Source organism: Takifugu flavidus, chromosome 2, assembly GCF_003711565.1.
Source record: "Takifugu flavidus isolate HTHZ2018 chromosome 2, ASM371156v2, whole genome shotgun sequence".
NCBI lineage: Eukaryota > Metazoa > Chordata > Actinopteri > Tetraodontiformes > Tetraodontidae > Takifugu > Takifugu flavidus.
The window spans coordinates 5,269,057-5,294,842 of NC_079521.1; the positions used below are offsets into that span (position 1 = coordinate 5,269,057).

At 46.0% G+C, this 25,786-nt stretch overlaps 1 protein-coding gene and 1 long non-coding RNA gene across 3 annotated transcripts in view; both read right to left on the reverse strand.

Moving 5' to 3' along the window:
• The window catches only part of LOC130521685 (FERM domain-containing protein 5-like), a 46,000-nt gene that overhangs the window by 6,553 nt on the left and 13,661 nt on the right, over positions 1-25,786 (reverse strand). For both annotated transcript variants that reach the window (XM_057025422.1, XM_057025421.1), the window contains exons 3-7: positions 3,357-3,461; positions 2,567-2,609; positions 2,415-2,493; positions 669-766; positions 361-484 (exon numbers count right to left, since the gene is read on the reverse strand). In XM_057025422.1, the coding sequence (XP_056881402.1) occupies positions 361-484; positions 669-766; positions 2,415-2,493; positions 2,567-2,609; positions 3,357-3,461 (449 nt within the window). The remainder of the gene's footprint in view (positions 1-360; positions 485-668; positions 767-2,414; positions 2,494-2,566; positions 2,610-3,356; positions 3,462-25,786) is intronic.
• LOC130521694 (uncharacterized) lies at positions 6,695-15,295 on the reverse strand. Its single transcript, XR_008949414.1, has 2 exons — positions 15,128-15,295; positions 6,695-14,544 (listed from the first exon to the last, which is right to left on the reverse strand). It is a non-coding gene; the product is annotated as an uncharacterized LOC130521694 (long non-coding RNA).

Genomic DNA, 25,786 nt, shown 5'->3' on the forward strand with positions numbered 1-25,786 from the left:
GCCTTTGATTCTTTATAAAGGTGTCGGTAATGTTGGGAGGACCAGTCAAGAGTTTGGAAGAGTTAAAAGTAAAACTAAGCTCTACGCACCTGACCTGCAAGTGTCAATGAATCTATTTGAATAGGGACATCGAGCATTACGAGACTATTGCGACACTTTGGATTGGGTCAGATGACGGTTGATGTTAGCGACTTGGGTTAACAGGGAAGAAACCTGCCTGTGATTTAATCATTGATGGTGTTACAGCTAACAAAGCAGCTAAATCTATCAGTGCAGTTGCTCATGTCAGTGACCTTGTTATGACCCTTGCACTGAGCAGTACAGGTACAGGTACAGGTACTTGGACAAGTGTCACCTTACATCAGCTCAGTCTTATGAATCTCAGCAATCCGTCGCTCCAGCTTCTCTGAGTGTTTAGGGAAAAACTGGAACTTGGAGCAGTAACCCTCTGGGTGTTTCCCAGGATCATAGTCACCAATTTCAGCTGGAAAATGAGTAGAAAAACAAACAAAAGGAAATGTTAAGTTCCATCTTCAATGGCTATTTTTATTTGGGTTTTAAAGAGCTCATCAGCTGCAGCTTTCGGGTGTTGCAGAATTCCTTTGTCTTTACTTCCTGGGGTTTTCCAACATAATTGTATTTATGTGTCAGTGGGTTAATGCCCACACCTTGTAAGATGTAAGCAGCCAACAGAGCAGCATCTGAGGTCTTGCACAGGAGGCGACCGTGGTACAGGTCCCTCTTAACTTGCAGGAAGACAAGATATCTGCCAAAAGGAATGACAAGGTTGTGATTCAGGGCATAGGTTTCATTAGTGTGGGTCCCTGGTCACACCAACACACAGAACAGAACCGCTAGGCTTTGAAATCTCCGATCTTGATGAAATCATGGATGTATTATCATGGATGTATTATCTGTCCTTGAATGCTATTTGTATGCTTCATGTTAGTGTCCTGCTGTTAATTAAGAAGTTGCTGCTGATCAGTCTATGAAACATCACATTTGCCACCGGAGAAATGAATGTGCAGGAAGCTCATTCTCTGGGCCAAGTTTACACTACAACTGTGTCACTAGAAATTAAGAGCTTTCCTTTGCATTTTCAAAAGCACTCTGCGTTCACACGGAGACAGTGTGAAAACAATGCATGTTTACACCGATCCCTAATAACGTCTGAAAACACTGTAGTGAGCATGCCAGGCCACTGAGTGGCGATATTTAACAGAATGTTGGTGAATATAGCAGGTACTGGTCAGAGCAGCAAAATCCACATTTTGCTGGCGTGATAGCAAATGTAGCACAGTCAGCAGCACATGCTGCAGGGTAGCTCAGCTCCTATATCTGGAAGCTACCTTTATCTGGAAGAGTAATGCGCAGGTGCTACCTGTCACTGTTTGTACTGTGAACACTGCTTCATGTTCACACAGAGACAAAAATGACTTTTTCACCCTGGAGCCCGTTTTCAAAAGTTTACACATTCAGGCACCTCTGGGCAACGATCTCATGTTGCACACTTGCAAAAGCTGGCCCCTTTAGGCCATTTCCCACTGCATTCGTTGTCATACAAACAGGCCTCTGGTGAGCCGACTGGCCACTAATACCCCAACTTCCCTTCATAAACGCCATTAGCAGTGCAGATGTAGACAAAGGATTCTTTTGGTTACGGCTCTGTTTTGCTTCAGTCAACTGTGACTTTGGGTGCCAGCAGGTTACATTTAAAAAGAGGCTGATGTTCTCTGAGTGTGTTCGGGCCATTGATAAGTCAGTGGTTTCTGTGGAATAAAACAAAGAATAATAAATGTTATAATGTAACAGAGGCCTTCCCTGGAGAGAGAACTAATGCTAAATTAGGGCTATTTGGAGACATGACAGTGATTTACAAAAGCAGAGCTGCTTGTCTCTGCTGAGAGCAACTCAGTCTTCTCTCCTGGTCTGCAACCTTACTCACTTAATTTCTCATCCAGTCTGAAAGCTGATAAGAGGGGAAAAAAGGGCTGTTTAAGTTTGGCACCTTATACCAGAACAGAGCTGGATTACCTCTTGGAGCTTCTTCGGCTCGACAGCCAGGGGTTTGATGTCGTTTAGGGGATCTAGGTGCTCACCGGCCTGTGTGCTGTTTTTCAGCTTACAGGGCTGCCCCCGACACGCACACACACAATGCTGAGAGGTTTCCTGACATTTTTCACACAGATTCCACTCACTCTTTTCAGCCTCTTAAACTAAAACCTATTGATAAATGCCTTTATCTGATCTGATCGGCTTTTCTCAATCAAGCATGTTAATAAACCAGCAGACGGAGAACTATGCATTGTTTTAGTGGCTGCGTTTGATTTTCGGTCCAACAAGTACTCATCATGAGGTTCCGCTGGAAAATAAGATCTCACTCACACACACACAGACACACGCACACACATTACCTGGTGATTTCCTCTTTCAGTACGGCAGGATCAGGTGGGTAAAACTTGACGCGCAGACACATGGTGAACGGGGGCTGAGCTGGGAGACAGATCCACCTTTCACGATGCATCTCTTTGATGTCATTTATTGAATCATAAAGTCAAATACTTACATTTCATCTGTTTGGTGATTGACTTTGTAAACTCCAGCCAGTGCTGAAATGGACAGAAGCTGCTCTTCATCAGAGTTTTAGCTGCTGCCAGTTCCAACTGATTCTGTTCACTCTGGTTCTGTCCTCTGTGTTTCTGTTCTCTATGGTTCTGCTCTCACTGGTTCTGTTCTCTCTCGTTCTGTTCTTACTGGTTCTGTTCCATTATCTCTGGTTCTGTTACCTCTGGTTCTGTTCTCTCTGCGGTTTCTCCCTGCTAGGATGCAAAACCTGGATTCAAGCCTTCGTGGATTGGACTTGCCCATCAGAGGAGGTCAAATCCATTCCTCGAAGGTTGAATTCAAGCTGGGATTTGCGTCCTACCAGGCAGGAAATCCTTTCACCAAGGTAAATGGAACCCCAGTTGAAAGTGTTTACCTGTAGGACAGAAAATCTGGCTTGAATCCGGCCCTTGAGGACTGGATTTGCCCACCTCTGCCCTACAGACTGAGCTACCACCTCCCTCCAGACTAAGCTACCTCCACCCGACAGACCAAGCTACCTCTACCCTATAGACTGAGCTCCCTCTGCCCCACAGACTAAACTACCTCCCCCCTACAGACTAAGCTGCCTCCACCCTACAGACCGAGCTGCCTCCACCCTACAGACCAAGCTACCACCACCTCCACCCTCAATTAAAATTTATATCACATAATTTTTTTAGCATCAAAATCATACTTTGAATTTGAAAAGCCATCATAATTCCCCGTTAAAAGACTGCAAACAGCTGGCTGTCTGCCTGATTAAAACTTACTCTCTGCTTGTCCGGGTCAACATATCTGATGCCAAAGTAATCTTTCTCCAGCAGGTTGAGATGGTGGCAGATGAGGTCAAACAGGTACTGACCCTTGGCATCCCGCTGAGGAGAAAAAGATGGGAGAAACACACACACACACACACACACACACACGCACACACACACACAATTTAGTCAAGGGCATCGAAACTGCCTCGCTCCCTTCCTCTTTATCTCTATTCATATTTACATGATCACTGGACCTGTTCTATGCCAACACCAAGGAGGCATACCACTCTCTCCCTCTTCGTCCCCTGGGCCGTGCCGACCACAACCGTGTACACCTCCAGCCTGTGTACAAACCTCTTGTGCAGAGGCAGCCTGCTGTCACCTGCACAGTGAAGAAATGGTCCGAGGAAGCCGAGGAAGCCCTGAAAGACTGTTTCAACACAACCCTGTGGGATGTATTCAGCGACGCCCATGGGGAGGACATTGACAACCTCACCCACTGCATCACGGACTATATTAATTTTTGTGTGGAGAACACCGTACCCACCAGGACTGTACGGAGCTTCTCCAACAGCAAGCCCTGGATCACCTCAGACATAAAGTTCCTCCTGAAGGAGAAGAAGAGGGCTTTTGTGTCTGGAGACAAGGAGGAGCTGAAGACTGTGCAGAGGGAACTGAGGAGGAAGATCAGACAGGAGAAGGACAACTACAGGAGGAAGATGGAAAACCAGTTGCAACAGAACAACATCTGTGGGGTATGGAAGGGACTGAAGACCATCTCGGGCTTCAAGGAGCAGAAGTCTCAACCTGTGAGGGACCGGGGGTGGGCTAACGACCTGAACTTGTTTTTCAATAGATTTGATCAGGTACCCACCCCTCCCCCAGCCCAGTCTCCTCTGCTGCTACCCCCGCCACTGTCTGTGCCCCCAATCGACTGTTCCTCCTGTCCCCCCTCCCCCTCTCTCATGACCTTCAGCTCACACATACCTGACTCTTCACACTCTGGCCCATGCCCATCCCCCCCACCAACACCTCCCTGCTCCAGCCTGTCCCTCACACCACACCAGGTGAGGAAGGCCCTGAAGAAGAACAGGGCCGGGAAAGCGATGGGTCCGGATGGCATCAGCTCCAGGCTCCTGAAGTCCTGCGCAGACCAGCTTTGTGGGATCTTCAGTCACACGTTCAACCTGAGCCTGAAGCTGGGGAGAGAGCCACAGCTGTGAAGACGTCCTGCATCGTCCCAGTGCCAAAGACACCGCACCCTAAGGAGCTCAACAGCTACAGGCCGGTAGCTCTGATGTCTCATCTAATGAAGACGCTGGAGAGACTCATCCTCACCCACCTGCGCCCACTGGTGAGCTCCTTCATGGACCCGTTGCAGTTCGCCTACCAGCCGAGCATAGAGGTGGACGATGCCGTCATCTACCTCCTCCACACCTCCCTCACTCACCTGGAGAAAGCTGGAAGCACTGTGAGGATCATGTTTTTTGATTTCTCTAGTGCATTCAACACCATCCAGCGCAGGCTGCTGGGGGACAAGCGGCAGGTAGCTGGGGTGGATCACCACCTCACGACATGGATTCTGGACTACCTCACACAAAGACCACAGTTTGTCAGGGTGAAGGGCTCCGAGTCAGATCAGGTTCTCTGCAGCACTGGTGTCCCGCAGGGAACAGTTCTGGCTCCTTTCCTGTTCACCCTTTACATCGCAGACTTTTCATACAGTACGTCATCATGTCACCTCCAGAAGTTCTCTGACGACTTTGCTGCTGTCAGCCTCATCACTAATGGGGATGATAAGGAGTACAGAGGACTTATTCAGGACTTTGTGGACTGGAGCCTGCGGAACAACCTCCAGATCAACGCTAGCAAAACCAAGGAGCTGGTGGTGGATTTCCGCAGGCTTAACAACCCCCCGCCTGCACCAGTGAAAATCCTGGGAACGGATGTTGACGTGGTGGAGTCCTACAAGTACCTGGGTGTTCACTTAAACAATAACCTGGACTGGACACACAACACAGATGCCCTTGTCAAGAAGGGCAAGAGCAGACTGTTCCTGCTCAGGAGGCTGAGGTCTTTTGGAGTGCAGGGACCACTCCTGAGGACTTTCTATGACTCTGGGGTGGGATCAGCCATCTTCTATGGGATTGTCTGCTGGTCCAGTAGCATCACAGACAGGCACAGGAAGAGGATGGAGAGACTGGTAAGGAGGGCCAGCTCTGTCCTGGGATGTCCCCTGGACTCGGTGGAGGTGGTGGGAAACGGGAGGATGATGGCTAAGCTGTCACATCCCACCCCCTACAGGACACCCTGACAGCACTGGGCAGCTCCTTCAGTGAGCGACTGCTCCACCCTCGCTGTGTGAAGGAGAGGTATCGCAGATCATTCTTGCCGGCTGCTGTCAGACTGCACAATAAACATAACGCCCGCTAGCACAATCTGAATATTATATATTCTGATATGTATATTGTATTCACCCTCTGTACTATGTTCAGGTATACCGAGGCTGAGTATCCATTTATCTGGATTATTGTAAATATACATCCTCTTTGTATATTCTGAATTCTATTCTATTTTATTTTTATCTTATTTTTCTCTGCGTGCTCTTGCTGTTGTTGCGCTGTAAATTTCCCCGTGTGGGACAATAAAGGACCTGAATCTGAATCACACTAGTGGAGAAAATCCTTTAAAAAGCACATTTAAATACAAACAGATGGTTCAAAACTCTCATTCTCTAAGTCTAAATGGCCATCTTATTTTTCACTGCCCCCACGAGAGATATGTGGGGGCAGTGGGGGCAAATATTCATATGAAGGCAGCAGCCACCTGTGAAAGGCTGTGAACATTTCTACAGCAAACAGGAAGAAAAGCTGCAAGAGGGAGAGGTTTGACCCCAAAACTCAACTTTTATGATGTTTTTGTTGAAAGATAAACCTAAGAAGTGGAAATAGAAGCTGTTGTTGTTGCAGAGGAGCCTATAGAAGGGGCAGATGCATCAAAAGACTCTTTAAAACAGTTTGAAATCACTCTGGGCCAAAAATAGTTTGTAAGTTTGTGAGTATCTTTCCTTCGATATGTAATATTAAGACCGGGTACCCAATCACACAGATGAAAAGCTTGACAGGAAGACAAAGGCAATACACAGCAAACCAGGAAATGAGGCAAAAGACAGAAACACCCATTTAAACCCAACAATAGACAGTTGACATTATGTGGTTCTGACACACTGCTGCTCGGGCCTAATATTTATCCTTGTGCAGTGATAAAACACACAATGAGCCAGCAACAACATTTTGGAGAAACAGAGGAAATAAATCTAAAATAGAACATAAAGAAAACTAAGCAGACGGTGAAGCAAAGACATTTTATTTGCACTGTTTGCAATTTCATTTTAATGTTCCAAACTAAGTTGAGCATCTAGTAATATGTAGAGTTTGGTTAGCATATGATTTCCATACATATGTCTTGACCAGCGATACCGCTCAGATTACAAAACACAAATGGCTTTCTATGCTGCTGGAGTAGAGGTTTGATCATGAACGTGGTGCTGCACTGCATATTGAACAGGGATGGTGAAGTTCTGTGGGCTGAACAACGATCCACTGGGAAACAAAGGTGAGCTCTGAGGCCAAAACATCAATCGATCTGAAATCAAGTGTTCTTCAGCATCCTTAGTCAGATCCACTGTTAAAACGTAGCAGGCACCCAGGAAATACACTCAGCTGGCCTTGAGAGCTCCGTTTTATTGTCTTTGAGTCCATTCACTGCACTTATATTGTGATGTGGTTGGTGAACTCCACAGCCTCTTTATAACCAGAAGGAATTCTGTGCCAGAGTCTGTCCTTTTGAGATCAGAGAGATTTAAAAATCGGTGCAAGGGTCAACCTGAGGAGAAGTTGTGAGTTTTCGATGAGAGGTCAGACTTCCAATTGGTCTCAAAGAAATAAACGTCAAGATGGAGGCAGAGCCAGGACCATCTTCAACCATCACACCATTTGTAGAGGCAAAATGATCAATTTTGCCTTTACAGTCTCTTAGGAACTGGGCTGAGAAGCAGAGGGTTCTTGGCTCGAGCCCCAGGGCAGACAAAACATGAAGGGTGTTCTGGTTGTAGGGGGAAGTTGCCAGAACACCTACAGAGCACTGCCGAGGTACCCTTGAACAAGGTACCAAACCCACAAATGCTCATATAAGGCCCTATGATAAATGGGCAACTCATCCAATGGTGGACCTGCCTTTGCCCATTGTAGACCCTCTCCATGACCCTGAAGGCGATAAAGTGGTTAAGAAGACAGGAAGCCATCAACTGGGACCCTCCAGGAAGTCACCTGAATGTCCAGACCCATCCACAGATGCTGGTCGACATCGTCTGCATCTGAACTACATCTTTGCTGAAAATAAAAGCCACGAATTTGGACTTTTTCCATGTGCACGAAGTGGTTGGAGAGTGGTGCAGGCAGTACCTCATCACTCCTTTGCACGACCATACGTTCAGCTTCTATTTCATAACAATAATGCATCATAAACAGCTTTAATTAGGGGCCAACATAACCTATGTTCTAATGCACTTTGGACAAGCTCTAAATACGGATGGATGGAAAAAGCACACAGAAAATTAGAAGAGCCATATTTTAACCCACCTTTGAAATGCTTGAGGAGTAATTTCACTTCAAATCAATGCTTTGTCATTGTCAGTTGGCAGCAGCATTAACATGTCCTAAAGGTCATGTAGGCAATAAGTTCCTAATAAGAAGGGCGCTATGTCACGGATCCAAGTAGTAACAGTGTGGGGGATGATAACTGAGATAGACTCATGGATAATGACATCAGAGTAGATTGTATTAAACAGGCATGCAGAGGCCTGTAAGTGCTTCGTGGTGGCATGTGCAGCGTTTTGTAACAGCTGTAATAAAATTGATAAACAGAGGGATGGAAACAAGCCAAGTGAGAGAAAATGAGAATGAAACATGAGCCAAAAATAGAGAAAACAATAAGAGAAAATGATCAGCCTAGTCCTTAGTGCAGCACGAGTTGCGGCATGGTGCTCTCAGGCTGGACATCAGATTAATTATTAAGAAGGCTTCCATGTCAGGTTGGAAAACACCACATCAATAAATTATTATGTCACTTTAAGCTGAGGATCGGAAAAGTGAAAAAACTGACTGATTATGGAAAGGTACTAACTTTGATGTTGGGAAGTGTTTTGACTTGTTCTGACTTTCTCAGTCTGCTCAGCTGATGAAGAGGTCTGTGTGTGTGACACTAGTGATGGGACGAGCGACACTGGTGCGTCAACACTGTGCCGAGAGCTCAAGAGTGAAACCCCGTATCGGTGCGTGTATCGCTTTAAGAAAGAATCACGTGACCGATACAGGAATTGTATCGTTTGGATGTGCCGCGCTAAAGTGTGTTTATAAGGAAACAAACTGTATCGACATGTCGTGGGTTTGTTGGATGGAGTTTTGCAGTTGCGCAATTATGGATCGTTCTAAGAAGTTTTCCCCAGTGTGGAATAATTTTGATCTTGTGACTCCAAACAAGGGAAATCTTTTTCTTCTTTGAGCATTGTTTACTGTTGTATACAATTTTTAACGGTGGCGCTTTATCAGTTTATCAAGTGAATGACCTGTGATACATATGATAGTCAAGTCAAGAGCCTTACAGTTGCTTTATTGATTTTATAGGGTGTCTATTTTTTTAACAAGTGAATGCAATGCCTTAGTCTTTACTCTGTTCTAGTAAGAGGTTTGAATTGTTTGTAACTTTTTATGTTATTGTAGGTGAAGTGTCGGCTCTGCTCCACAGAGCTCTCTTACATCAATAAGAGCACTTCATCAATGCTGAGGCATTATAGAGCTCGGCATGGCAATGAAGAATTGGCAGATACTCGTGACAGAACCAGAAAACATATCCACATCTGCATCAACTTGCACTTAAAACTCTCTGCTCACCATCGTCATCTGTACCGTGTGAAAGAGTATTTTCTAATGCTGGGGAGCTGGTGTCTAAGAGGAGAAATCGCCTTCAAAAACTTTTGTTCCCCAATAAAAATTCATAAACTAATCACTTTTTTGTATTATTTCATATGATTTAACAGTTAACAAAGAATGTGTGTACAGAAGTAAGAAATTGTAACTCTGAATTGTAACTCAAATTTGCTATATTTTACATACCAACTCAGTTTAGCAAACAAGGAATTCCTTTACCTGCAATCATTTTATAACTACTGCAGGGGTCACTATCGGGTGACCAACACAGTATCAATACAGTGCCGACACAGTTTGTGTAGTGTGTCAATACACTCCTTGAGGTATCATCGTCCCATCACTATGTGACACTATTCTCTCCAACAGCACAACAATCAACTGATCATCCCTTTTACATTCACCAAGGACTGTAATTATTTATTTACAAAAGGGAAATCATAGGCATAAAGTTCTGATTTCATTGAGAAACAGATGGAGGACCACCAAACGTGGAGACTATGCTCACCATCCTGGAGAGCTTTAAAAGCACTAGTTCCCACCTGGAAATACTTGACAGCCTTTTGGTCCTCCTAACTTATCTTTATGAATATTGTGCTGCAGGTGTTGAGCTACATTATAATGCCATTATAATGACAAAACATTTTTTCATACTTTAAGATGGATGCTGATGTGAAAATAGACACACATCCAGGCTGCGGCCGTCTCATCTGACAGGAACTGGATGAGGCTGGGCCTGTGTTGGAATTACACCTCACAAGTGTAAATCCTTTGCCTTTCAATTAGTGATTATGTTCCCAGGGGCTCTACTGCCAACACATGACAGCGCAGAACAAAAGAACGCAACAAAACTCCACTATGGAGACATTAGTGACATCACATGCGGCATAGTGTGAATTTGAACTGAGCCATTTATGAAATGAGGAGGCACTGCATTGGAGCCAAACCCATGCCAAAAATCTATATTCGTGATGACAGGAGATTGTCTGTAAATAGAGGACGATGTTCTCTACCTAAAACTGCAGAATTCCACATGACGATTAACATTTACTGGTGGATACAGAACTTTACTAATAAAATGCCAATGATTGGGCAGCTAAAACACACTGAATTACAATTAATGATCACTATTTTTCAGGTGTGCATCCTCAGGAAGCAGCAAAACTGTTAATTCAAAATTCGTTGTTGAGGTAATGGTTAAGATGATTTTAATTTAAAGGCAATCCCAATTATTAAGACATTTAAACCTTATTAGATTTCTTTGGGGGCATGATTGATATTAGAATTTAGTCATTTATATTTTTTATTGTGACACCTGATCAATCAATGCATTCTAGAGCAGCTATGTCAGCCCCTTGCTCTATATATTCACATTCCTGTATCGCAGCCATACAGCACCACTTTCAGCTGTAATTTCTAGTGGAAGGAAATCAAAGGTAACGACGGGAGACATATTTTTTTTATTTCTCAGGGAGTGGCATTTAATCACCTGGAAATACATTGTGGTTCTTAGAGCATTGGAAGGCCTTCAAAATAAATATATTATATATCTGACTGGGAACCCGTTTTAGGACTTTAGGACCGGACTAATTCATTTTCATGGTCAAAACTGGAGCTGCACCATTCAGAGAGATCTCCGATTCACAATAAGCTGCATCTACAAGCAGCAGAACCACAAAGGGCTCATAGCTGTGACACTGCAGACATTTCATTCATGATAAACGTGGCATCGGCTGATCCGGTTGCCCTGACTGAGCAAACAGCGAGTCAGCGTGCTACTGATCATCCTCCGTGTTGGAGGGAGGTGCCCTGCATCTGCTGTGCTTGCATCCAGACAAAGATTTAGAAGGACACTGTTTTGGTTTACAGCACAAACATGCACATGAGCACACACCAGCACAGTTATTCAGGCACACAAACATACAAAACAGCTCACCATGATGCGTTGTGGTGCCAGATGGTGTACAAACAGAAGTCAGACAGCTATCAGGCAGTAAGAGGCAGAAATTCCTCCATACAAAATCTTCTTTCCTTATGCTCCCCTGAATGCAATGCAAACACCCTTGTACTCAGCAGGATGTAGCTTATTTCATTTGGAGATAATGTGCTAATCAACAAGCTGTCAAAAATCAAAAATGCTGCCTTAAATGACATTTTTTGCCAGGGAAGAATCCACAGACATTCTCTCCATTCTGAACAAAATCCTTAGTTTTCTAGATAATCACACTCATGATAGTGACATGGTTCTCTTAAGACTACAGTGTCACTGTCACTGTTGTGATGGGACAAAGGTCTGAGGACAGTTAACAATGTCCACAGGCTGCTCCATTGTGTCAGATCAAATCTTAAAGTCAATCGTCTTTCTACAAAAACTCAACTGCAGATGGCTGAGATGAAGCTGCAACTATTTCCTTTTTGCTTTCTAACATTTTATTTGGTTTTGTTCAAAGTCTCTTGGTTAAAATCAGACTTGAGTTGGAATCAAATGGAAGTTTTCAGCACCCACTGTCCCCAAAGTTCAACCAGCCTTTAGGACCAGGTGAAAAGATTCTCCACACTAGTTGTAGAAGCTCTCAAAATCATTAATGATCATCATTACAGAAGACACGGTGCTATGTATGGAAATGATCTAGTTAGGAGCCCCCTCCATATTTCAGTTTTTTTCTGCAGGCATGCACATTTCTCTGATGCATTCACCTGGAATCTTTTTAGGAGAGCAGCCTCAGAATGGATGATGATATGTATGCACAAATGGGAAATATAGGACCATGTCTTAGTTCTGAGCAGATATGGTCCTATATCCTAGAATTTATAACTATGTGTTTACGATCTCCCTGCGGTCATTTAAATACCAAAGCATCACGCTGGGAACAAAAAGGATATTCACTAATATCTATTTTTCCAAGCACATTTGTTTGTGCTGGTTCAGATTGTTGTTAGCCTCATTTCATTAAGGGGAAAAAGGTCAAATATTCAAAGTTTGCATAATTTCTTCAAATACTCCGGTTAGACAAATCCCAAATAAGCAAAATTTGTTTGTGCCCATAAAGAACGTGGAGACCTCGGTGGAATACAGCAGTTGGTTTATTTATGAAGCAAACCCCTTGTCGAGCTGCTTATCTTTGTGAGAACAAAGGTCAAAGCCACAAAAATTGATTGAGCCTTTTCTTCATTTGTTATCATTTCCTGAAAATTTCATTCAAATACATATTGAGTTACTTTACTTAAAGTTGGATAGATAGAAAAATTGTGGGCTGCTTTGTGGAGGTACTAAGCACAGGAGTGTGATACTGCTGCAGGAAACATTGTTTTTCAAGATAAAATTTTAACTGAAAAATGTCTCACTTTTAAATACTACTTTCAAATCTATGAGCAGTGCTGAAGTTTCAGCAACAGGAATGAGCCTTAAAAAAAAGAATTAATAAACCACTTATGAGCTCGTTGCATTTCCTTGATAAAAGAAACTGCATGTCGTGCTGTTTAGGGTTTAACCATCAACATTAAGTTGCTGTGTTATGTTAACCCTCCTGTTGTCCTTGTCACAGCACCTTTTCCCCAGTTCCCTCCTGTCCCAGTACTTTTCCACTGCCCTGCTCACACCACACCCTCTGATCACCACACCTGCTCTCAGTCACTGATCACACACCTGCTCTCAGTCACTGATCACACACCTGCTCTCAGTCACTGATCACACACCTGCCCTCACTCATCAATCAGCTCACCTACCAGTGTATATATTCTCCAGCCTCACACTCACTCAGTGCCAGATTGTTCCTCTGCGTCCATGCAAGACTTTCCAGCGCTGTTTCCCTGCCGGATTGCCCGTTGCCGACCCTGCCTGTCTTCGTTCTGCCTGCCTTGCCTGTTCCCCGGACAACCTACCTGCTTTCTGCCCCTGACTACGACTTCTGCCTCAGCGTCTCTGGTTCCTGTCTGCTCACCTGGTTTAGACTTCTCCGCCCGGCCCCGACTTTGCTGCTGCTCGCCCCACTCCCCGAGCCTGCAACTCCTAGACTTTGTGCGGGCCCAGAGCCGGAGGAACGGACTATTTTCTGTGTTTCCTGGTCTGCCTGAGTTCCTGTTTGCCCGTGGGTTAATAAAAGTCTTTACTACGGTCCAGCTTTTCAGAGTGCTGCATTTGGGTCCTAACTGCACCCGTCACAGTCCTTGGGTGAAAATGACCAGCCACTGCATTAAAAACCAAAAGAAAATCTCCTTTTAACTTGAACTTGTATGACTTTTCCTAGATTGGCCCCAACAGTAGAAAAAGTGAAATGTTGCTTTTATTCACATTTCCATGTAAGCTGTACAAAAAAAAAAAGTACAAATGTGGTCTTCAGGTCAAAATGAGCTGTGAGGCAAATAGAGTTGAAATCAAGGTCACAGTTATTTACACACCACAGAATGTTACAGTGTTTTAGTTGTGTCTCAGACTCTAGAGCTGATTTTTTTCAGATGTCCAACAAGACAACTCTGATTCAGAAGAGAAAGTGGAGGATTTATCAGAAGAAGATGGGGAGGAATACAATCCAGAGCATGATGAATCATCTTCAGAAGAAAACCCTGAAGCTGAAAGAGAGACTTTCCTTTCAAAAAATGACAAAATAACATGGTCCTCAGCAGAATATGACCAACACGGCAGGCATGCAGAACAAAACGTCATAAAGATGACCCCAGGAGCCACAAGGTATGCCGTTTCTCATGCCCGTGATGTCTCTACATTCTACCTGTTTATCACACCAGCAATAGAAAAAATAATCCTGGAGATGACAAATCTGCAGGGTTTTCGCAAATATGGAGACAGCTGGAAAAAGATGGATGAGACCTGCAGGCCTACTTAGGGCTGCTAATCTTAGCAGGTGTATACAGGTCCCGAGGTGAGGCTGCAGCTAGTCTATGGGACGCAGAGAGTGGAAGATCAATTTTCCGAGCCACAATGCCACTCAAACTCTTTCACACCTACTCAAGACTGCTACGATGTGATGACCGTGAGTCAAGACCAGCAAGACGTGTGACAGACAAACTTGCAGCCATAAGAGAGGTCTGGGACAAGTGGGTGGAGCGGCTGCCCTATCTATACAATCCAGTGCCTGACGTAACAGTGGATGGGCAACTGGTTCCATTTAGAGCAGGGGTGGGGAACCTTTTTCATATCGAGGGCCATTTCAATTTTTATAAAGTCCTCCGAGGGCCATACTATTATGAACACATACCTAGGGATGCAAAAAAAAGACAAAAAAAAAGTCTATAACCACTGTGTTACTAAGTCTCATGATTGCTGCATTTGAGTTTGAATTATTTATTTAGCACACATGCATATAAAATCACCAAAAAAAATAGAATAAATACCAAACAAGTAAAATATGTTTTCATGATCATACAAAACAATTTAAAAAAAAAGAGGCGCAGAGTTGAGGCAAGAGACCCGTAAGGGCCCGTTCGAGGCCTCTACTCAAGAAAACTGCAATACAACAAGATAATCAAGAAATGCACTCGGAGAGCGCAGACCTCCGCCAAGCGCAACAATTCCTGGCATATTGTGATTTCCATTATAAATATTAGTCCCACATATACTTTGACTACATATTTAGATTCCTTGACCATAAAAACATACCGTTAGCCACTGGAATCATAACAATATATGTCTTAGTTCAATAGTTATTCACGAAAAAAATTCATGCTTTGAAACAATTTAGCTTTGTCCGGCGCGAGCGCCTCAGCGGCGGCTACGAGGCACTCCTTCATGAACTCTCCTTCGGCGTGAGGTTTCAGCTTCGTGGCTATTAATTCACTCACCACAAAACTTGCACGCGTAATATTCTCTCTGTCGGTACATGGTCGTGTGAAAGCTGCTTGTTGAGCCTCCAAACTCCGACGAAGAGCATTAATTTTATCCAAATGCATCTGTCCTTTCAACTCGTCGAGTTTAGCGTGCTTCGCTATGCATTTTTCGTCCGTGTCAATCAGTCCAGCCCACTACGTACATCACATGCTGTGTTCACTGACCCTGACCTTGACTCGGACATAACATAACCGTCTGTTTTATCTCAGAAAACGGGAAAATATTTCCTCTTGTTACGAAAGAAATTTCAGGATACGAAAGGCAAAAATACGCTACCGCTGCTACTCGCAGCTCGCGGAGTTTAGCAAACGGTCCCACTGTATAAGTGCACATATAAAATATTGTAGCGTGTTGGGGAGGGTCAGAATGGGAAATTCCCAGCATGCTTTGTAGTAGTGTGTTCTGTGGGTTCAGGTTTGTGTTAACCCTGTTTTTATTTGTTGTAAATGTTATCCTTTGTAACTTTCAATGTTAATGTTCTATTTATTGAGTTCTGGTCGTTAATGTGTTTAATTACTGTTTTAATTATTGTTTGCACCTGGACACCATAAACAAGATTATGTGTGTCATTGAAGACTTCACTTTGTTCGTGTGTTTTCTGTTGAGTGTTAATTAAAGTGGGTTTATCTGCATTTGAACAGCAGAATAAGCTGACTGAAATCTCCATCAGAGTTCTTCCGCAACCCAGAACCCGAGCTCGCCCAGATCATACATGATGGACGAGACCATCAAGGAAATGGAAGAGCTTTGCAAAAGCTTGAGGAAAATGCCCACAGGGAGATGCTGGGCCGGCCGCGATGGAGTACCATGAAGCTGCCATTATAATGGGGAAGAGCCTCCAGAGACTTACCTCATTCAAGTCCAGCTGGCATCCCAGCTCAATGCCTGGTCAGCGGAAGAGACAGCACGTTCGCCCTTGCCTTGGAAGGCAAAGCCCTGCAGATTCTCACAGACCTCCAGCCTGAAGAGAGATTTAACTGGCAAACCATAGAAGGAGCACTGAAACACTCATGCCGACGCCAGGCACTGGTATGCTGGTATCCTACCTTCCACAGTACAGGCCGAGGGCGGGTTGAACATGTGCTGTCCATGGGAGACCGCCCCACGAATACAAGGTACAGAGTGCAGCCAGGCTGCCTACGAGAGTGGGCTGGCAGGGAGTGATGACGAAGAGGTCACCCGCCAAGCCACCACCACACCCCTGAAACGACCCCAACGAGGAACTAGGAGAACAGCCTAGTCTATGGAAAGATGTTACCGGTGTGGAGAACTGGGTCACATCGCGCGCCACTGCCCAGCACCAGCCCCACGAAGTCCAGCCCCTCAGCCTCCGTTAAACTAGAGTGGGGTGGCACAATGGGGGAACTGTCACCCACGAATCATCCTCCCTCCTTTGCCAAGTCGCAGTGGCGTCTGGGTCGCCTGGGCCAGACAAATGGACTGTACCTGGACTGTACTCTTAATGACACTCCATGCAGAGCCCTGGTGGATACAGGGTCCACCATTTCGCTGGTCCGGCCTGGAACGCTACCTGGTACAGAGGGCCCGAGACCGCGGGGTTGGAAACCCACTAAGCTTTGTATAGCCACAGTCACCGGTGAGCGCGCCAGAAAGCGGGGCGAAGGATCTCTCCAGGTATGTGTTGCTAATCGCACAATTGATCACGAGTTCTGGCTGGCCGACATACAAGACCCCTGCATCATCGGGCTGGATCTGCTAGCCAAGTGGAAGGCTGTGGTCGACCTTCCCATAACTACACTTTAACTGGGTTCTGAGGCCGTTACGCTTCACCCTACCTGTGAGAAGGGACTGAGACAAGCGCCCTCTCCACAGCCAAGCACTCGGGGTCCCCTGCCATGCAACCACCACCAGCCAGAGTCAAGGGAGCATCCACATCATCATTGCCACCCCAAGTGCCATCAGGTGAGACTAGGCAAGCTGTTGATGACCTGTACCTGAGAAGTTGTGAGGGCCTACAGGCAGACTAGACATGCAAGCTTCGGGAGCTGCTGGAGCGGTTCGCCGACATCTTTGCAGCCCGGGATGAGGACTGTACACACACAAGTCTGGTACAACATGAGATCAACACTGGTGATGCTTGCCCCATCCGTCTCCGCCCCCGTCGCCTGCCACTGGCCAAGCAGACTGCAGCTGAAGAAAAGATCAAAGAGATGGCAGGTGCAGGCATTATCGAACCCTCCAGTAGCCCTTGGGCATCTCCCGTTGTCCTGGTAAGAAAAAAAGATGACACTTGGCAGTTCTGTGTTGACTATCGCCGCCTTAACGATGTCACCCTCAAGGACTCCTATCCACTACCCCGTATGGATGATGCCCTTGATTACATCGCAGGGTCCTGCTGGTTCAGCTCCCTTGATCTTCGCAGCGGCTATTGGCAGGTGGAGTTGGCACCGGATGCACGCCCAAAGACCACCTTTTCCATTGGCCAGGGGCTGTGGCAATTTAAAGTCATGCCTTTTGGCCTCTGCAACGCTCCGGCCACCTTCGAGCGCCTTATGGAGAGGGTCCTGGCTGGAATTCCTCGAAGTCACTGTGTCGTCTACTTGGATGACCTCCTCTCCCACGCTGCTGATTTCGAGAGTGCTGTGACCAACTTGGAGGTGGTCTTCCACACCATTCGTCGGGCTGGGCTGCGTCTCCATCCTAAGAAGTGTCACCTTTTCCGACGAGAGACATCCTTCTTGGGCCATGTCGTCAGTGCAGCAGGGGTGTCTACTGACCCTGCTAAGGTAGCCGCTGTGAGAGACTGGCCTGTCCCCCAAAATGTTGGACAACTGCGGAGTTTCCTGGGTCTGGCCTCCTACTATCGACGGTTCGTCAAGGACTTTGCCACCATTGCCAGCCCACTACATCGGCTGACCCAGAAAGGCCAAGTCTTTCAGTGGAGTGAGGACTGTGCTGACGCCTTCGAGCAGCTCCGCTCAGCACTTGTTGGGGCCCCCGTATTGTCCTATCCAGATCCCCAACTACCATTCATTGTGGACACCGACGCCAGCAATGTGGGACTTGGGGCCGTGTTGTCCCAGGAGGGAGAGAATGGTGAGCAGGTCATCGCGTACTACAGTCGCTCCCTCAACCGACCAGAGAGGAATTATTGTGTCACTCGTCGGGAACTGCTGGCTGTCGTCCTCGGGCTCCGTCACTTCAGGCCATATCTTTACGGGAGAAGATTTCTCCTGCGCACCGATCATGCCTCTCTCACGTGGCTATTAAACTTTAAGGAGCCAGAGGGACAGCTTGCACGATGGTTAGAGACGCTACAGGATTACAACTTCGAAATCCGCCACCAGCCTGGCCGTCATCATGCCAATGCAGATGCTTTGTCCCAACGCCCTTGTGAAATGGAACAGTGTCGGTACTGCCAGCGTGTGGAGGAACGGGGTATCGCGAACCCAACAGTATCCGCCCTGCAACCCCTCCCCTTGGATGACGAGAGTGGGCCCCAGGTCTCAGCCCAAACAACAGCTGTCAATGATGGTTTGGAAACCGTCGACCTCCAACAGCTCCAGCTTGACCAGAGCCAAGACCCTGTCCTCTCTCGGGTCCAAGATTGGATAGAGACCGGCCAACGGCCAGCATGGAATACAGTGTCAGCACTGGACCCTGAGACCAAGGCTCTCTATTCCCAGTGGACCAGCCTCATCATTCGTGATGGCCTCCTCCATCGTCGTTGGCAGACCCCTGGGGGCCACCGAGATATCTTCCAGCTCCTGGTCCCCCGCCAATTACGCCCCAGGGTCCTTCAGCTCGTCCATGGCTCAGTGGGGGCAGGTCATTTTGGAGTGACCAAGACTCTACACCGGCTCAGGTCACGATTCTACTGGCCGGGGTGTCGTCAGGACGTAGAGCTCTACGTTCATCGGTGTGACCCTTGCTCTGTCCAGAAGGGACCGACTCAGCGTTCGCACGCTCCCCTGCAGCAGTACCAGGTGGGGGCCCCGATAGAGCGTGTGGGTGTAGACATCCTGGGCCCCTTTCCTACCACCGACCAAGGGAACCGCTACGTCCTTGTGGCCATGGACTATTTTACCAAGTGGCCCGAGGTGTATGCCGTTGCTGATCAGAGCGCATCCACCACCGCTGAGCACCTGGTCAACGAGATGTTCTGCCGCTTTGGTGTGCCAGAGGAACTGCACAGTGACCAGGGTCGCAACTTTGAAGCAAAAGTGTTCAGTGAGGTCTGCCGGAGGCTCGGCATCAAGAAGACCCGGACCACACCATTACATCCCCAGAGCGATGGACTGGTCGAACGCTTCAACCGCACCCTGGCCACCCAGCTTGCAATCCTGACCAGCCGCCGGCAGCGAGACTGGGATCAGCACTTACCCTTGGTTCTGTGGGCGTACCGGACGGTGGTTCAGGAGTCCACGAAATGCACTCCAGCAGTACTCATGTTTGGGCATGAGCTCCGCACTCCTGTGGACTTGGTGTTTGGGTCTCCCCCTGAGCCAGAGCTGGAAGGTGCACCCAGCCTGGACTACCTCCACAGTCTGCGGGAATGACTTCAGCTGGTGCATGAGATGACCAGGAAGGCACTCTCTGATGCTGGTCTGCGGCAAAAACGGGCTTATGATTCCCGTTGTAAAGGACAAGACTTTGCCCCTGGGGAGCAGGTATGGGTCTACAGCCCTGAGAGGAAGAAGGGCCTTTCCCCTAAATTGGTGGGCCAGTGGGTGGGACCTTGTACTGTGCTCAAGAGACTGTCAGATGTGGTGTACCGGGTGCGGCTAGTCAAAAGGAACCGTGTGGTGGTGCTCCACCGTGACAGGCTCGCACCCTATCACCATTTGGCCCAGTCTGGGGTAGAGGTGGGGTCTGAGGACCAGCCCACTCACTCGCCCACTCCACCTCCTGGAACCACCAATGGGCTTTCCGAGAACACACGGCGACAGCGCCGGCTCCCTCACCACCTCAGGGACTTTGTCATGGGTTGCTGGGGACAGCTAACCACCTAGGTGGGGGCAGTGTAGCGTCTTGGGGAGGGTCAGAGTGGGAAATTCCCAGCATGCTTTGTAGTAGTGTGTTCTGTGGGTACAGGTTTGTGTTAACCCTGTTTTTATTTGTTGTAAATGTTATCCTTTGTAACTTTCAATGTTAATGTTCTATTTATTGAGTTCTGGTCGTTAATGTGTTTAATTACTGTTTTAATTATTGTTTGCACCTGGACACCATAAGCGAGATTATGTGTGTCATTGAAGACTTCCCTTTGTTCATGTGTTTTCTGTTGAGTGTTAATTAAAGTGGTTCATTCTGCATTTGAACAGCAGAATAAGCTGACTGAAATCTGCATCTGAGTTCTTCCGCAACCCAGAACCCGAGCTCGCCACAATATAAAAATCTTATTGCGTTGCGGGCCGGTAGAAATGGTCTCGTAGGCCATATACGGCCCAGAGGCTGGGGGTTCCCTACCCCTGATTTAGAGGTAATCTATTTTCATATTTCTAATAAAAGTGATTTTTACTATTGATTTCTTTGACTGTTTTCTGTGACACTGATACTAATCACTGATGCTAATGTCTTCTGTCCAAAGGTCGTTGTCCTTTCCGGCAGTATATGCCCAGCAAGCCAGCATAATATGGGATTAAGTCATGGGTGGCTTGCGATGCCAAATCAAGCTATGCTTGGAAAATGCAAATCTATACCGGGAAGCCGACCAGTGGATGCCCAGAGAAGAACCAGGGGATGTGAGTTGTGCTTGATGTGACAGAGGGACTGAGGGGTCACAATGTGACATGTGATAATTTCTTCACCTCTTATGAACTTGGACAGCAGCTCCTGAAGAGGAAGATCACTATGGTTGGTACAGTTCGAAAGAACAAGCCTGAGCTCCCACCTGCACTGCTTGCATCAAAGGAGAACTTTTGATCAAAATCTCTCCTTCAACTCACACATTAAATTAGTCTCTAGAAGTGCCTTTTTTCACTTGAGGAACATCACAAAGATCAGGAAGCTGCTGACGCGGCATGATGCTGAAAAGTTAGTCCATGCATTTGTTACTTCCAGGCTGGACTACTGTAACTCTTTATTATCAGGGTGTCCAAACAACTCTTTAAGAAGCCTCCAGTTGATCCAAAATGCTGCAGCCAGAGTTCTGACAGGTATTGACAAAAGAGATCACATTACTCCTGTACTGGCGTCGCTTCATTGGCTGCCCGTTAAATTTAGAATAATTTTTAAAACCCTTCTTTTGACCTACAAGGTCCTCAGAGGCCTAGCTCCATCCTACCTGGAGGAGCTAGTGATACACAGTGTGCAGTGTGCTCAGAGGAACTACATTCTTGTTTTTCTTTGGGAGGTATGAAACTAGAGTGGTGGTGGGCGTGAAGGCAAACTTTGATGAGAAGACCTCTCTCTCTCATTAGTGATGACATTAGTGATGTCACCGTCCAGTTAACAGAGAAAACTACCTTGGATAACGATGACCTGGATGACTGAGAATCTACACAGACAATGAACCAGGAGCTGCAGAAATAGAAAAAACAAGACACATCAACACTGACAAAACAATCAGACACTGGTGAATAGGAGCCCAGGGCCTAAATAGCCAGTTGATTAGCAATAGGCAGTAGGTGTTACTGTCACGAGCGACAGCTGCGGGAAAGTGGCTCCACCACACCCCTTGAGAAAGAACCAACAAAGAACACCAAAACAACACCCAGGACCCTGACACCCCATAAGTAGGTGGATGGGATGGCCAAAGTAGTTTAATTTCACAATTATGAACGGCAACATCTAAGTGCACATCATTTTAAAAAATTTGGTTCGGCCTTTTATTTTTGAAATAAAAATTCTTTTTTAGGCTAGTTTGGCCCACTATAAAAGGTACACAATAGCTTTTTTTTTGCTATATGTTCATCACAACCAAAGACTTGCTCGTAATGGCAGGACAAAAAATCTTGAGCAATGATGGTTAAAAACACCATAAGCTCCCATTAAGCTGATATAGAAAAAATCATTAAAGAATAATAATTCTGGTTGCAGTTGTGATAGCTAGTTCATTTTCATTGAATTATTCAAGATAATAGTTTATTCTTAAATTAACTATTGCTCAGATCACATTATAAGAATAGTTCTTAAAATCAACTTTTGTTATGTGTAGCAGATTGTGAGTGGATGAACAATGCTGCAGCATTCACAGTGCTCCAAACAGAGGAAACTGTTGGCTGTGTCCATTCTCTGAGCTCCTTCAAGAGGCTGTTTCTGTGAATTCATGACTACATCCTTTGAAGAGAACGCCTCGAAATAGAAATGATGGGAGGCTGTCACAACCCCTGAAGAAGAACATTGAAAAGAGACTACAGCTCACTGAGGACAACCCAACCCTTAAACCCTAACACTAACCCGAACGGTAACCAAACCCTATACCCTAATGCTAACACTAACCCTTAATCCTGACCCTTAAACCCTAACCCTAACCCGAACGGTAACCAAACCCTATACCCTAATGCTAACACTAACCCTTAATCCTGACCCTTAAACCCTAACCCTAACCCCAACCCTTAAACCCTAATCCTTACACTAACCCGAACTGGAATCTTTAAACCATAACTCTAATGCTAACGCTAACCCTAACTCAAAAGCCTAACCCTAACACTAATCCTAACCCAAACCCCAACCCTTAAACCCTAACTCTAACACTAACCCCTGACCCTAAACCTAAACCTTAACCCTAAGCCACAAGGGTGGTGAAGACAAGCATGTTATGATAGTCCCCATTTGGATGTGTGGACTACAGGATGTCAGAAAGCATTACTAGTGAACATCTTCAGTCTAAGAATGGTATGTTGAGATGAAAGTCAGTAACCTCATTCATCAGACCCAACAGAAACCCTGTTTTACCCCCTGTGAGCAGAGAGGGCCTGCAGCAAGGTCACGCTTCCTGGAGCCTCATGGGGCAGCCAAGACACAGTAGAGACGAGGAGTAGCAGAACATCCCCAAGGCTGTTGGCCTGCATGAACTGGGATGCTTTAATGTTTCCATCCATCACAGGGTCCACAGGGAGTCCGCCCCCTGAAAATTGGGCTAACACATATTATTAACCCCATTTAAACAGTGCCAAATATTTTAAGAACCAACCTGCCCCAAGGTGATACAAACTGGGGCAGAGAACAAGACAGTGAGAGACCAGATCACCTTCCTTTTAATTTTATCTTCTCTTTTATCATAAGGATGTCTGGCTTCATTGTTCAAGCAGTTATAAGTTAGTTTGAAGGGAAACATTTGTATCCTTAAATATACTTTTAATGAAGAGTATAACCAAATTTTATAACCTGAATAATATATTCAATAAAACACAACCATAATGAATATATTACATTCCCAACTATCCGAATACTTTTAGTATCTGGACAAACTTGGTTTGTGTGTGTGTGTGTGTGGGGGGGGGGGGGGCGCTGTGGGGTTTCTGCACACCCTGGCAAAACACAATACACAATCCTGATGACACCAGCCAGAGTAGTGAAGTAATAATGTGGTTGCGACAGAGACCAGTGGTTCCTCTGGCATCTCTACAAATCCAAGGGCATTGGAAAGTGGAACAGAGGAACACAGCAGTGGTCCAGGGACATGTGAAGCACCTTCATCCACTCAGCTAAAGTAAATAATATGAAACATATTTTTAAAAAAATTGTTGAATTTGCTTCTTGATCTGCTTAAACAATCAACTGGTATCATATAACACTGGGTAACAATTTGAAAAAAAAATTGTGGAGTTCGATTTTTATGCTGATTAAAAAACTAAAATTGACATGCTGATTCCAAAATTGCAGTTAGTTCTTTTGACAGCATGTCAAGTTTTTTCGCCACAGCTCCCCCTCTAGATAAGACACATTCCAGACAAGCTCAAAACCTTGACGTGATAGAGGAAAAACTGAGATCTGTTTTGGATTCCGCACCCAAAAAGGAGTTACAAACAGCTGTCAGAAATCAACAAAAATTGTGTACCCCTGTGTAATTATAATGCAGAATGTTGACATAATCTAAAACATCTTTCTAGTTTAAAAAACAGTGTTTAGGTCATATATGAAACAAGGCTAAGCAAAAATTTTGTAGTTCCAAATATCCTGGGACTGTCAGGGGGCTTATCTGTGTGGGTTTGCATGTTCCCCTGTCTCTCTGTGGGTTCTACTACAGCTTCCTCTCACAGTCCACAGACATGCATTTAGGAGGTCAGGTGAACTGCTGACTCTAAATTGGCCTCAGGTGTTAATGTGATTGTGAGTGTTTTTTCTCTATATGTTGGCCCTGTGCTGAGCTGGAAAGTGGGGATAGGTGTCAAAAATGGCCAAAAGCAAACGTGTGAGCACCTGGTCGCTGGGTCTTTGACGTTGGGACCTGGCTAGGCTCAGCCTATTCCAGTAGGGTCACCACCTACAAGAAGGTCCATGAGGGACTGGTGCAATATGGTTTGGATGACTGTCTTATACCCTAACCCTTGGACCAAAATTCTGGTCATAGGGACATGGAATGACACATCGCAGAGAGTGGGAAGTTGAAAGATACCAGATAGAGATAGTCGGGCTCACCTCCACACACACAGGATGGGCTCTGAATCCCAGCTCGCTGGACCCTCCACTACTCTGGAGTTGCCCAGGGTGAGCAGCAGCAGGCTGGTGTGGTCTTACTTATAGCTCCACAGCTTTGTCGCCATGATTTGAAGTTCATCCCAGTGAATGAGAGGATTGCTTCACTGCGCTTTCGGGTCAGGTTGGTGTCTCTTGCTGTAATATGTGTCTACGGGGCCAAACAGCAATACAGAGGACCCCACCTTCTTGGAGTTCCTGCAGTGCTCTTGACTGGGGACCCCTTTGTTCCACTGGGATATTTCAACACTTATGTGGGCAATGACAACAACATCAGTAGAGGCATGATTGGGAAGAACAAACTCTCTGATCTGAACCTCAGTGGTATTTCTGTTATTGGACTTTTGTGCTAGTCACAGCTTGTCCATCAGTGCTCCGAGACACCCTGTAACAGAGGTTAATGATCGACTTTGTCATTTTTTCTGGTCTCCGGCTGTATGTTTTTGACATGTGGGTGAAGTGAGGGGTTAATCTGGCACCTGATCAGCACATGATGATGAGTTGGATCCACTGGTGGGCGAAGAAGTTGGACAGACCTGGCAGACCCATATGTATTGTGAGGGTCTGTTGGGCTTGTCTGGCCAAGCCCTCCATCAAGGAAGTCTTCAACTCCCACATCTCCCAGAGTCTAAGGGAGGCTGGAGGAATTGAGTTGGAGTGGACCATGTTTTCTGTCTGTTTAAATATATTATCTGTTGAAAAGTCATATAGGTCAGTTTTTTCAGCACCGAGCGGGCTCACTGACTGACAGGAGGTGTGACATTTATAATAGAATGGACTGTGCAGAGGAGAGATACTCCCGGTTCTTTGTAGACATGCAGATCCTATCTGGTCCAAATATGCTCTCCACCCACCTCACAACTTTCTCAAATGACCAGTGTACCTGCAGCAGTTGTGGGTCAATCTGATGCAGGGGCTTGCCTACTGTGAGCTCCACTTGTGGTCAGACAGAGTTCTGATCATAGTTAAATGAGGTGTGAAGATAATTTGCCCTTAATCTGACCATCTGTTTA